The 14,029-nt window shown below is 44.0% G+C and overlaps 1 protein-coding gene across 1 annotated transcript in view; it reads right to left on the minus strand.

Annotated features, from left to right (window-relative positions):
* Slik (Sterile20-like kinase) overlaps nt 1–14,029 on the minus strand; it is a 55,589-nt gene that overhangs the window by 2,712 nt on the left and 38,848 nt on the right. The window contains exons 15-20 of the mRNA XM_089578693.1: nt 13,122–13,250; nt 9,204–9,347; nt 8,991–9,120; nt 4,982–5,304; nt 4,361–4,486; nt 3,098–3,211 (exon numbers count right to left, since the gene is read on the minus strand). Of these exons, the coding sequence (XP_089434819.1) occupies nt 3,098–3,211; nt 4,361–4,486; nt 4,982–5,304; nt 8,991–9,120; nt 9,204–9,347; nt 13,122–13,250 (966 nt within the window). The remainder of the gene's footprint in view (nt 1–3,097; nt 3,212–4,360; nt 4,487–4,981; nt 5,305–8,990; nt 9,121–9,203; nt 9,348–13,121; nt 13,251–14,029) is intronic.

Genomic DNA, 14,029 nt, shown 5'->3' on the forward strand with positions numbered 1-14,029 from the left:
TCTTGGATGCAGCGGCAACTATAGTCCACTAACACTTCCGTCAACGAGGCGTACATAGCTGAATAACTCTACTCTAGTTACAGACATCTTCAGCAAAGAGCTTTCATTTCTTTAATCTCTTCAGAGTTCTCAGCCAGGCACGACCTTATCAAGTTGGGCATCATCACTCCACGTAAATTACATTAAAAAATGCCTAGTGCTTATCTTGCAGTTCTAGTGCATTGATCGCTGACTTCTGTGACAAAAGCATAGCGGCAGGTGTAGAGACAACAACCATTCAGTAACCTCTTGGCAAACATGTCTGAGCCAATCAGCTTCAGCTAACTCACAGAACGCCTCAGCACATGCCTCATATCACAAAGAAGCCCCAAAAATTGCAAACTTTACTATGAAAAGCACACAGTTGAGCATGAAACTACAGTACTTTTTGCAAAGCTTATGAAGTGTGAATGTGCTTTTTATTGCCTCCAGGAACTTCTTCAGAGGACTGCACAGTGGTCAAAGAACTTATTTTTTTTTCTCTCCTAATCAAAAATTTTCGGACCAAGAGTTTGCAACTTTCGAATACAGTCGAACCCGGATATATCGAATTCGAAGGGGATCGGAAAATAGTTCGATATAGCGAAAATTCGATATACAGATATAGGCTAAAACTGCACTCCCGATCATAACAAATTGTGGCTTACCGTTTGGAACAGCCGCTAATCACATAGTATGGGCGCGCAATGTGAAAGCGCTTTATTTCGCGGAAAAAAAGATCACTAATTTTGGGCTGCTTTTTCCCCTGGGAAACGAAGTTCAAAACACTGGCCTCGATCTTCTCGAGACTGTCCAGGTGCGAGAGCACAGTGCCTTCCATTTCGCCGCAACAGCGCCGAATCAGGCTAACGCTGACGCCAGTTCAGTGGCTGCGCACGGACGCGTTTCTTCGACAACACAGTTGCCCTCGTCGTCGCTGGAGTCGGCGTCTTGAACGCCAGCTACCGCTTGAACTTCGCTGTCAGCGTTAAAGTCCTCAACAGTCACTTCGGACGGAACGGCGCCGAGAAAATTGGACAAGTCGCGAAACGCGTCGTCCAAGCACTCATCGTCATCTAAATCTTCCGGACATTAATCTCCGGCCACTTCAAGGCCTGCCTTGCCAAAACAGTTGGCCACTGGGGCCTGCTTCACGTCGCCCGTTGAAACACAGGCACACACACACAAAAAAACACGCGAGGCGCAGATGGAGCGATAAGAGCGAAGCCTATGCGAGCGGCAGTCAACCCGGCTGCGAAGGAACGACAGAGGGAAAAGAAAGAGCAGGGAGAAAGATCGGCGCTCTGGGCTTCGTTTTTTTTTTTCTTTTTTTTTTTCTGAGCTCTCTCTTTTCCCCAGACCCACGATGTGCCCACGAGCGACCGTTTTCTCTCTCTCTTTCCCCAATAAGCGTGGTCGCCGCGCGTCTCCATGCAGCGCTCTCTCTTCGCTGATCTCCAATGACCTTGACGGAGCACTCGCCGGCGGTACAGGAGGAGAGGAGGAGTGGGAAAGCTCGCGCCGGTGGGGCGCAAAAACGGGGAACAAAAAAAAAAAAAAGGGCCCTGTGCCTGCTGACTGCGGAAATGTTCTCCGCTGAGGCGGCTGAGGACCGGACAGGAATGTCTTTGGGGAAAGCGCACCTTCCAGGGGCGCGGCGCGGCGTTCGATATATCCAATGTCCGGCGAAAATGGAATTCGATATACAACGCAACTGTCCTATACTTTTACATAGTATTTTCAAGGGGGTAATCTGTGTGTTCGATATAGCCAATAATTCGAAATATGCGGGTTCGATATATCCGGGTTCGACTTATAAACTTTGTTGACAAGCTACAAAATGTATGTTAAGAACTTTACACACCCAATTATTGCTCCATAAATAGAATTTTACAAATTTTTATGTTGCTCACTCAATTCTGGAACAAGTTTTTTTTTCTTTCACAATATGCCATGGTTATCCTGTTTATTCCTAAAAAAAAAAAAAAACCCTTCAGCTACATTATGATATGCTCCAATAAACCAATTTGTTCATATTTACAACTCAATTAATTTTTTAAAGCACACCATACACCAAAACTGCTTTTTTTTTCTCTGCAGCAAAGAAAGTTAAACCAGCACCATGCAGTTGGCAAAGAACACTACTTTTCTACAAATTACCCCTCAGAAAGCAGTCCTTAGTGTGACCAAAGTGCTTACAATGTTGTTAAAATTCAATAATATACAACAGTGGGATACAACTTACGAATGAATTGGCAAATGCCCCTCGAAAGGAGGCTGTCCAGCCAATAGCATCGTTGACAGAGTCTCATGACATCTTGGTTAATCAATCCCCTTTGGCCTGCTAGAAATCCCACGGGGTGGCAGATGAAAGGGGATTAACCATGGCTTAATCAGACTAACCTCAGCATAAGGAAAATCATTTGATGCCAGTGGCTAGACGGCCTCCTTTGAGGGGCATCTGCCACTTCATTCTTGACTTGTATCCGACTATAACTGACTTCTAAACCCGGCATTCATGCACTGCCAGCAGGCTTTCCAGTCACACATGCCAAGAGCAGCAGCAAGCAAGTTCACAGTGCTTCGTAGGTCTCTCTCCCCTGCGCTCTGCCTGGCCTTTCTTCATCCGAAACATTTGCAGCTCCAGACTGCGTGCAGACCTGTTTCGAAAGCAGCATCTGCATCCTATGCATATGCCAATTCTAACAGGTACAATCTCAGTGCCATATGCATGTCACCCTTCTTGCTGGGCTGTGCACCATTTCTCACAGGTCCAAAGGCATAGGCTAGAGCATGGTTCACTCGTGCATGCGGCATCCGCTTAATGGATGATGCCATACCAAGCCAATACCGGTGACGACATTGAGAATTGCAACTGTATACTATGAAAGGGCTGCTATGGCGGGTGTCGCCAAAATATGTAAAATAACATTTATAACTAGACCACAGTAATGCTGCAGGACTGCTTTGACGGGAAGACAGCAATGCTGTGTATGTCTCCATGGTACCATGCAGTACAAAATAGCAGCAGGGCCGTGGAGGATTTCCCTAGCTTGTTGCAGAGAAATCATTTCCTTACCTGCTTTCGTGGTTTCAGGTTGGCCTTCCACTCACGCAGCTCAGCGCCATGCTCCTCATCCAACTGCTTCAGCTTCTGGGTCTCATGCTCCATAAGCATCTTGCGTTTCTCATTCTAGAAGAAAAAGAAAAAAAAAAATGTGAAAGCCTAGTGCCTGGTCTCAACTCTTGTTGAGGGCTGCATGAATGCATCTAACTTAGCTCTAAGGGTTGTGTACTATAATAACCCCTTCATGCACCAGTTAAATCTGCTGAGAGGAAAAATTGTGCCTTGCATAAACCATGATCAGAAGACCTGTTGAAAAGGAAATGTAAAAATATTGCAAACTTTTACACATTTGAACACATCTTTATTGTGCTGCACACACAAATCCTGTCTGAAACCTCTTTAATTAGAAAAATCCAGATAATTTGGGCAGCTGACGTGGTCCTGGCCAATGCCTGTACAAGTCTATGGCATCGAACGCTTGTTAATTCAGACGCTGCTGTGCTCACACTTGTTAACATGAACGCACTTCCGACAGACATAGAAAGCAATCATGCTAATATCCAGTGTTCTGTCAAGTACCATGGCAGAAAGGTGCTCGTGCATCTCTTATGTCAAGCAACGGCACGCGTGATGATGTCTGGAGGACCCCGACACCGAAAAATTGTGTGGCCACATAGTTTTAGTTTCCATTTTCTTATCTTTGCTCTAGACCATGGCGATGGCAGCCTGGCCACGCACTGGCCAGCCAGCCGAGTAGAGTTTTCCCCAGTTTTGGATGCTGAGTGGCGCATCACTGGTCTTTTTACTTTCTCAGCAGGAAACATCTTGCCCTTCCAGAGGCGACGCATTTCCCTAGTTGTCGGGGTTTAACGTCTTGCAGCGACACAAGGGCTATAAGGAACGCCGCAGTAGAAGGCTCCAGATTAATTTAGATCACTTGGAGTTCTTTAATGTGCGCTGACATTGCACAGAATATAGGCACCCTTTGCATTTCACCTCCATCAAAATGAGGCCGCTGCAGCTGGGATTGGACCTGGGTCCATGAACTCAGTAGCCGTGCGCCCTAATCCTTGAGCCACCATAGTGGGGCCTTCCCTCGGTTTTGCCCGCTTGAGTCTTCTGTTCGTTTACTGAGGCGAAACAGCGCTGACATAGTGACATATTGCCAACCTGGACTACGTTTTCCTTTGCCGGTTTTCCAGCAACCATTTTATTGAAATGGTAGTACTATGCAGACTAGCCCGTACAGTAAATGAGCTTTTTGGACAAACCTACCTGGAGTTGTTCCAGTTCTTTGATAGTGGCATCAGCGGCTGCTTTCAGCTCTTCAAGTTGACGCCTGTGCTTGAGTTCCTGACGCTGGTGCTCAGCCTTGTACCGCTTCTTCTCTGCCTCCTGGAACTGGTGGCACCAAAAAATCTCAATTACTAACACGCCTTGAACAATGCTTGAACAGCGACAACAAAAGAAACAGCACACTTCAATGAACAGAAACACAGCTGCTGCATGACCGTATGACACCACTAAGCCTCACTGCCATATTGATGTTTGAGCGCTTCAGTTCGGGGTTCACACAAATATTGGCCTTGTGACATGTGAAAAGGAGCATGACAGCAGGCAATATCAAACACACGTGCACGCTGCTGTGTCTCTACACCAGGCATGCTGCTTAGGCATGCCAGTACTGAGCTGTGAAAGCCTATGCTTACAGAGCACACTACTATTTTGCAATTTCCTGCAATATCACCTTTCACCCTTCCTTCAAAATGCAAACATTACCATCTGAACTGGAGCCACGATCACCGAAAGACTGCATTTTTGACATACAGAGAACTGAAATGAAAAACCTGAAGTATAGCATCCTCTTTAACAAAAGTAGGCTGTTCGAAAATGCACCTTTCGCAGCCGATCCTTGTCCTCATCGGGAGAGTCGGGTCCCCCATGCAGGCTGATGCGCAGGCTCTCCTTGAACATGAGCTCACGTGTCTTCATCTCCGAGCGGATGCGCTTGGGAAGCTGGCGGCGCTCCAAAGCCTGGCGCTTCAGCAGCTCATCTTCCCGCCGCAGGTTGAGCCGCTTGACCTGCTCGAGCTCTTTCTCATGTCGAATGAGCATCTGGTGCCGCTGGAGGAAGAAGCCATCCTTGAGCTGCTTCTTTGCCAGCTGGTGCTTCTCGTGCAGGTGCCGCTCCTCCAGTTCCCACAGGGCGGCTTCCCGTGCTGCAGGGATACACACACAACCCAGCCATCAATGCAGGTGACACTGCTCTCTCAAATCCACTTGCCATTCTCCATGCCCACTGCAACCTGCAAATGGCAGGCGGTTCTAAGTACTACAAGGTTTGGCTAAAAGCTGCATTGTATGTGCATGCTGTAGCTTTCTGCGGCTTCGTGCGATGTCTGCGGATGCCATCTCTGCTAGAATCACAGTTACACAACCTTGACCACACCCCCAGCTTACATTGTTGCTATCCCTCACCACCTCCCTGCTAGGAGAGCCGAGCATGCAAGCACCGACCATTTTTTATTGAGCTCGGATAGGTCACTGGCTGCCATTGCTCATGCATTGCTCATCAAACGACACTCCATACTCTTAAGATTATTGCATGTTTGTTAACTACGCAGTACGTATGACCCAAGATGATAGACCATGCATGGTGTTTGACTCTTCTGTGGTAGCTGAGATTTATGCGTTTGTGAACTGCATCTTGTGGGCTTTAAGCAGAAATGTATCAGGATACGTTCCGCTCAACTGTAGTCTGTCGCCCGCCAGCTACTGCTGCCGGCAAGGAATGCAAGCATAAGCTTGATGCACATATCAGTTGATTAAACATTTTTCTTGACGAAGCAAATGTAATGTACAAATTTAGCTGCATATCGCCCCTAAACACATCTTTACCACAGAGTGCGAGCACTCAAATGAAAAGCACTACAACCTAGCCTTTTGCGCCAGCACCTCACGTACTGTGTGTGCAAGCATGATGATCTGCGCTGGGACATTTCTCTCTTCAATGAGTCAAATGTGAGGTGAAGTATGCATACGGTACTTCTCAGGTATTTTAAGCATTTGTAGCAGAAGGCCCAAGCTTAACGACAGTCGGCAATGACCAGATCAGCACCCGCCTCGGCCGTCGTGACAACATATGCCTGTACTGCAATGTTTCATGTAATCAAGCATTTCTCCGTCGAGCAATCAAGCATTTTTACAATGTCAAAATAAAACTGATATAACCTAAATAAAAAATGAGAAATGTCAGTACTACATCCAAAAATTAAAACAGATAATAAAACCACCACTTTTTGCGTCTAGAAGTCCTGAAACTAGACCCACTGTTGGTATAGCATGTCATATCATTTTACTGTGCCTTTTTGCTTGTTGCCTCTGAAATGCAGTCGAATCCCGCTATAACAAAACGCACGGAAGCCACGAAAAACTTCGCTGCCATGAAATCAGGCCAGAACATTGACAGACTGGATTAGATAGTTCATTAAAAACGTTTCACGAACGTTTCATGAAGCAGCAAACGCCACGATTTACTGTTACACTGAAAAGACTAAACAACAACAACAAAGAAAAGAGCCTTTTCCACTAAGCAAAACGAGCAAATAATCTGGACCACTGGCACGCTTATAGCGAAATCCTGAATTCTTATCGCATAGTTGTCAAAGAAGCCAAGCTTTCTTTTTTAAGTGCTATCGTTGTCACTTCTTTCAATTAATCCATCAAAGTTTTGGAGCACTGCGAAACCCTCAGTGAAAACTGCCATATCCCTTGATTTAAATAAGTACCAACACATGTACAATGAAGACTGCTGTTCTGCTTTAAATGCTCTACTTGCAAAGTATTCACTGATCCCTCAACAACTGCTAAACTACCTTTGTGTAATCGCAAATTTTTCCCTATGGACTCTACTGTCATCCGACTCTGTCAGAATAATGCATTTAATTCGAAAAATAAAACTTTCTTCATGTTTTGGTAATGACCAAATTAATTAAAAGTTTCTGAAAATTACCAAAGTTTTCTCATCCATACTTTTATAGCACATTTTCGCAGTCACCCCATTGATCCACTTAGCTGCATGATTGGAAAATGGGGAAGGTTGTCCCTCTATATAAATCAGGCAATGCACAATCCTCACATAATTACAGACCAACCTCATTAACCAGCATTCCCTGTAAACTTTTAGAACACGTCATCTACTTAAATCTTGTCTCCTTTCTCGAATCTAACTCATTCTTCTAACTCATTATTTTGTTCTGCTCAACATGGTTTTCGAAAGCACTACTCCTGTGAAACCCAACTTCTTTCTTTTACTCATAACATAGCTTCAGTCCTTGACTGTAATTCACTCATTGACTGCATTTTTCTCGATTTTGCTAAAGCATTTGATAAGGTTCCTCATCATTTACTGCTGCTAAAGTTCAGCACATTAAACATTGACCCTGGAATACTAAAATGCATTGAATGCTTTCTAACTATCTCTTTTCAGAGCGTAATAGCCAATGAGAGTCCTCACCACCTTGTTTAGTAAAACCTGGTGTCCCTCAGGTGCAGCACATGGCTAATGATCCTTAACAACAACAAATGTAAGCATCCGACTAACTCATGTCGTTCTATTTCTAATGAAATATCAGACTACAAAATTAATAACAGTTTTTTAGAGCATGCTAATTCATATAAGCATATAGGACTTCACATAACCAGTAATTTCTGTTGGAATACCCATGTGAACTCATGGCTACTTACACTGCAATTTTTCCCAATCTCCATTACAACTTAAGCTCATATTATACCAGTCTCTTGTAAGTCCAAAGCTTGAATACGTCTCAGCAATTTAAAACCCAGCTAAACACACCCTTATTAATGCCACTGAAGCCATTCTGAACAGATCTGCTCGCTTTACAGTCTCTAATTATTCGCGTACAACTAGTGTTTCACTCATTAAATCTAACCTCAATTCACCAAATTTAAAAACCCGAAGAAAAATTTCACGTTTGTGTTGCTTTCATAACCGTTCCTAAAAAGCGAACTATAGCTCAACCATCATACTTATCACCCCATGTAGATCACTGCCATGAGGTTCTCATTCCATGCTGTTGAACCTATGTACTTTATGATTCCTTTTCACCAAAGACTAACCACCTTCCCCCCTCCATCACATCTATTGAAGAAAATTGTTGTTCAGATCAGCTGTCAGGAACCATTTTTTGTAAATTTTGTGATACTCTTACTTTTGAGTGTGCTCTGCGTTTCGCCTTATGAGTTCTGATTTTTATTCTTTTGTCTGTTACCTTTGTTACTTCGTTGTGCCCTGTTTTCAATTGTTCTGTTTGTTAAACATGATACCCACCCTCTCTGTAGCGCCCATGGGCCCTGAGGGTAATGTAATAAATAGCGATAAGCGATTACTGAAATTTTCGAATACGAATCGAATACGAATATGGAGAAAAAATGCTTTTGAATATCGAATCGAATATGTGTTCAGCATGAAAAAAAAAAATCATAAAAACATAAATGGACAAATGCTGTTGACATTACTTTTTTAAAATAGTAAAATAGTGTATGGTCTTTACAACTGCAATGAACAAACCTAGACTGACTCAGCACCATAAAAAAAAAAAAAAGCCATGCATAGAAATGCACACTACTTGATAAAACAGCATAACAATATGTAACCTGTACTGTGCCTAGCAAAATGAGTAAGAAAATAAAATCCATGAATGACACGACTGATGTTATCCAAAGGTGGACTTATTGATGCTGACGCCCCCCGCCCCCTTCCTTTCGTTTAAGAGAAACCTCGCTCCGAAAATTGTCCGCTGTGGTAGGGAATATGATTGTAAGTCGACTCGAATGTAAGTCGACCCCTCATATCGCATGTTAGGAAAAAATAAAAGTTACTAACCTCGCAGTAGCTGCTGCTTCTGCTGTAGGAACTGCTTCTCGAGAAGTGCAATCTTCTCCCTGTGACTGTCACTCAACCGTTTCATGGATAGCTCATGCTGCTCATTTAGCTTCTCCACAAAAAGCCTTTCCTAGAGGGGCAAACATACGGTTTAGGGCAGTCACCATGCACTGTGGATACCAAATAGAATAAGGAAAAAAAATTAAAAAATACCTTTTCTGCCTGATCCAAATCCATTTTTTCTTTTCGAACCCTAAACATGTCCTTTCGTTTTTCCTTTGGCATCAGCTCAACTTCTTGCTTCAACAGCTTTGCCTCATTTTTCAGACTTTCCCTGAATGTTTTCAGCTCTCTTTCCTGCAACAAAGTCAACCCCACCATCAAAATCCACATCTGCACACTGATCCTGGACTTCACTAAATGCGCATAGCTGGTGGAGACATGGAAGCAAGAGGGACTCCACTGCTGACATCGCTGAACAGGTTTTCTCTCGTGGCCCACCTCCTCCAATGAGCTTTGCACGCAACAAGGAGCAAAGTGACAATAGAATTCTAATTGGGGACCACATCATTCCTAGGAATGGAATTAACAATTGCAACCGTTCTTGTGTATTACCAGGCGCCTACGTCTCGACGCCTGTGCCTCTGCAAATTCAAGACCTTCAGCTTCTCTTCAAGAAGCATTCCTATTCTGCCAGTAAATCTGCCTTCAATCGGTGACTGTCTGTCCTACTCCTACCTGCTCTTGTCGCGGCACTAAGCAGATTTTCGCTACTGTCAGTTCTTACCAGCATGCACAGAAATAGAAGCACATGAAACCCGAGGACACAGCACACAACAGGATAAGCAGTAATCAGCATCTGGATATCTGCAGAGCTGTCATTTCTACTAGGTAGTAAAGTCAAACCTCATTATAATGAACACGGATATTACAAATTATTGGCAATATTGAACTGTTCCTAAATATTTTCAACAAACACATAATGAGCTTTACATAACGAGCATGGTTTGCCATGAAACAGATATACATCGAAGTGCCCAGAACCAAGCTGTGCCCGCTTGGATGGCGAGCGCCGGGCGGCAGGCTTTGCCTCACTACACCGGTGAGTAGTGGTGGCGCGGCAGGCGTTCATGCTTTATCACAATTCATGCTTTGTCTCTCATTTGCCAACAGCACCACAGAAGGTATAGTGGCAAGAACAGCTGGTAGCCAGGTGGCCGGCACCCATTTGCATCTCTTGTACCTGTAGACAGTGCCCCGAAACCAGCGACATGGTCGGTTGTTATAGCTTTCCAGCAGCCATCCTCGGCTCACATGGACTGTCACGGAGTACAAGTGGTGAAGACGGCAATAACTTTAGTCCTGGTGACCGATTTTTTTACGCAACATCGCTGTGATGCGAAAAAGCCACCCCAGCTGGCGTCTGATCTGTCACCTTTGCATGGTGTGGAGGTGGCAGGTCAGACAGTTTTTGTGGCTTAGTTTTTTGCAGCCTCCGCAATCACCATGTGCAGCTTCGAAACGGTGCTGAAGCTACGGAAAAGTCTCTCCCTAGCTGCCCTTCTATCGCTGATTAAATTCTCTAGCATGAGTTTAGGCAAAATTTCATATTATGATTTTCAGCTATATCGAAGTATTTTACGATTTTTTACCAATTCACTGAAACGAGGTTTCATTGTAAATACTCTACAAGCAAGAAACATGCACTGTTATTAATCTTCTGAGGCAAAAATCCGCATAAACTAGTTCAGTTCTAATATCCTGCATCTCTCAACGCAAAGAGAGTGTAAGACTGCTCTCAATGGTACTCGAGGTTTCAAGAGTCATCTGCAAACCTCCATCAAACTGGTAGCCGCAGAGTTTAATGAGCTTTAAAAATTACCATGTGGGCAGAAACTATTCCTTAATGAGTTGAATCAACGTCAGGTCAATGGGCGATGAATATGGGTCCTATGACAAATGTATATAAATGGTACTGAGGCAGCTCACCACTGAGAAGTTCTATGCAGCAAACTGTCAAGAAATGCACTGCTCTTAACAAAGCTTTACAATAAAGTCCTGGCATTCAAGCAGAACAAAAACCAAAAGAAAAATGAACTAACTAACTGAACTAACTAAGAAAAATGAACTGAATGAACTAAGAAAAATGAGAATGTCACAACTGTGCACAGCTTGTGCACTGCTGCACAGTTTGCTAAGCTGATCAATCTGACATGCAAGAGGTTTTTCTCCAAACAGCAAAGGCAAAACATCATTCAGACATCATTCCCGTTAAGACAAACTCAGTAAAGACCAACTCTCAAATAAGATGAATACCATGAGACCGTTTGGTTGGTTTGCCATAGGATTTTATTTATGTGTTTGTATATAAACTCCGCTCAAGATCAACTGGTTTGCACGTGCTTCAGTTAATATGAAGTAAAACAAAAACGAATACACGAAAAAAAAAAAAAACGCCCCTACAAGATAGCTTCTGTGCACCTATGCAGAAACGCGCACGAAAGCAGTATTGCAGGAGCAGCATTCTTGGTGGGAGCTTCCTTGCTGGGCACCTTTGATCCTCCCTGCCCTCGGCGCAGAGATCTGACATGGCCAGATCTAAGCATCGCGCACGTGTCACATACCACGCCCTGCCTCCAGCAGACTAAAAGGCATGTAGGCACGGAGTGCTGGTTTTTGGTTTTATCGAGTTTAACGTGCCAGAGCAACTCAGGCTATGAGGGACACCGTAGTGAAGGGCTGCGGATAATTTCGACCACCTGGGATTCTTTAACATGCACTGACATCACACAGTACACGAGCCTCTAGCACTTCGCCTCCATCGAAATGCGACCGCTGCAGCCGGGATCGAACCCGCGTCTTCCGGGTCACCAGCAGAGCACTATAACAACTGAGTCACCGCGGCGGCTTCTAGGCACAGAGTGCACCCACTCATTGAGACTGGGATGAAAATTTGGGCACCAAATTTTCAAATGATGTGGCATCACAAAAAGCTTTAGAACAGTGCAGAGATGGCCAGATGTCCATGCCGTGTACGTATTACCTCCGTATTAGGAAAGGCGCGAGAAGCATGTACGGCTACCCATACAATTGGGCACTGTCAGTGCACCTGAAGCCGAAGGGAAAGAAAGAAAAAAAGTAAGAAAAACAAAAGAAAACAGATAGAGGACGCTGCTGAAAAGAGAGCGAAAAAGAGGCGGTGCAAAAATAAAACGACCAATGCTAGCCTCAAGTAGAATAATGTGAGCTTGTTTTATGCCCTCACTCTTGGCTCACTTCATGGATAGTGTGCAATACAGTCAAACCAGAATATAATGAACTCGGATAGAGCGAATTATGCTTTATATCGAACACTTGGAAGTTCTTCTAGCGTTATGCGTGTAAAAAATATTTTTTTTTTATAACGAACTACACATTGGATATATCAAGCTCTGGGTGCCCACGATCGGTCACCAAACGCCCGCCAACATGCTACTGTGCTGGCTCCAGATAGTCTCGGGACAAGCCAAGCTGCCCGGCCACACTTCAGCAAGACCTGTGAAATGCAGGAGCAGCCCCTTAAAATTCGCGCCATCGGCCAGCCTCGCTTTGCAGCACTTCCATTCGGCAGTCGCCTACCACATGATCAAGTACATGTGAGCAGCTCCTGGCCTATCACGCCGGCTTCGGGAGAAGGCAGCCCGGCAGCCTAAAAACGCTACGAGATGTCATCATCCTCCATGCTTTCTTTGTAAGCATTTGCGAGTCATGCTACTGTTCTGCTCACTTGACTTTGGCTGTGCCTGCATTACTGCACGCTTGCTTTCCGGTGCTTCATCCTGCAAGATGACAACGAAACAGCGGCAAGCCCTGCCAAGGAGCTTGCAACAAGCAGATTACGCTGTTCGTTATAACCAGGTTTGCCCATTACCCTTTTGCTGAAAGGCCATTTTATGCAATGTATATTTGGACACACTATAGCATGCTTACATATATCTGTTTTTGTGGCACTTCTGTTACAATGAACTTCTGACAGACGAACACATTTGCATCTTCCCTTCAAGTTCGTCTTTAAGGCGTCTACTGTATTTGCACTGCATCCAAAAATCCTTGCATCAACTTTTGCAATCTAAAGTCTCGGAGGGTCCATACCTGTTCTGCTCGAATCCGCCTGGAAGCATATTTCAAATCCAGGTCTTGCTGTTGTTCAGCTTTTTCCACTTGCTGCTTCTGAGTGCGATTCAATGCCTCCAAATCGTTGTCGTAATCTCGTAAAAGTGTCTGAAGAATAGAGAGCAATTGCATCAGTCTGACATAATATTTGCAAATTAAAAAGCAGCTCTAGCTTGGGCTTCCCTATCTAAATACGTGGGAATAGCGAAAGGGCTTTTTCAGCTCCTGAATGAAATGTATAGAAATTCATAATATTCATAAAGAAGAGTTAAACTTCTGAGGCACATGGAACCAGTATTTTGAGAGTTAAGCCTACAATCTTTTGCAGAGAAATAAGACAGAAATAAGAAACAAGAGGAGAGTACAAAATATAAAAATTCAGAATTTGTTCCTATATAGCAGTGACATCATGATCACTATAAGCCTGGCCATGTATACTGCAGGTTGAAGGTTTCTTCCATGTATTTCCAATTAGCCCTGTCCTGAGCCAGCTGCAGCCAGCCTTTGCCCACAAATTTTCTGATCTCATCTGCCCACTAGGCCGCCTGCCGCACCCTGCTACATTTACATTATCTTAAAATCCACTCCCGTTAACCTAAAGCATCATCAGTTACCTTCTGTTCTTATCACATGCCGTATTGTATTCCAGCCAGGACATCATTAACTTTGTTTATTTTCTAACCCTAAGTTCGCCTTCCCGTTTCTTCTTGTTACCTCATCATTATCTTTTGCACTTTTACAGAGTGTAATAAATAACATGTTAGATACAACCTTTACAAAAATTTCATAAAATAATAGCACCATAGACTAAAATTTAAGGGTGCATTTTGTGCACTTGAGGGAAACAGGGCAGGCTGAAATAAAATAAAAAATCAAATTGTTTTTTT

The sequence above is a fragment of the Amblyomma mixtum genome, chromosome 3, assembly GCF_055824585.1.
Source record: "Amblyomma mixtum isolate Tamu chromosome 3, ASM5582458v1, whole genome shotgun sequence".
Classification (NCBI taxonomy): domain Eukaryota; kingdom Metazoa; phylum Arthropoda; class Arachnida; order Ixodida; family Ixodidae; genus Amblyomma; species Amblyomma mixtum.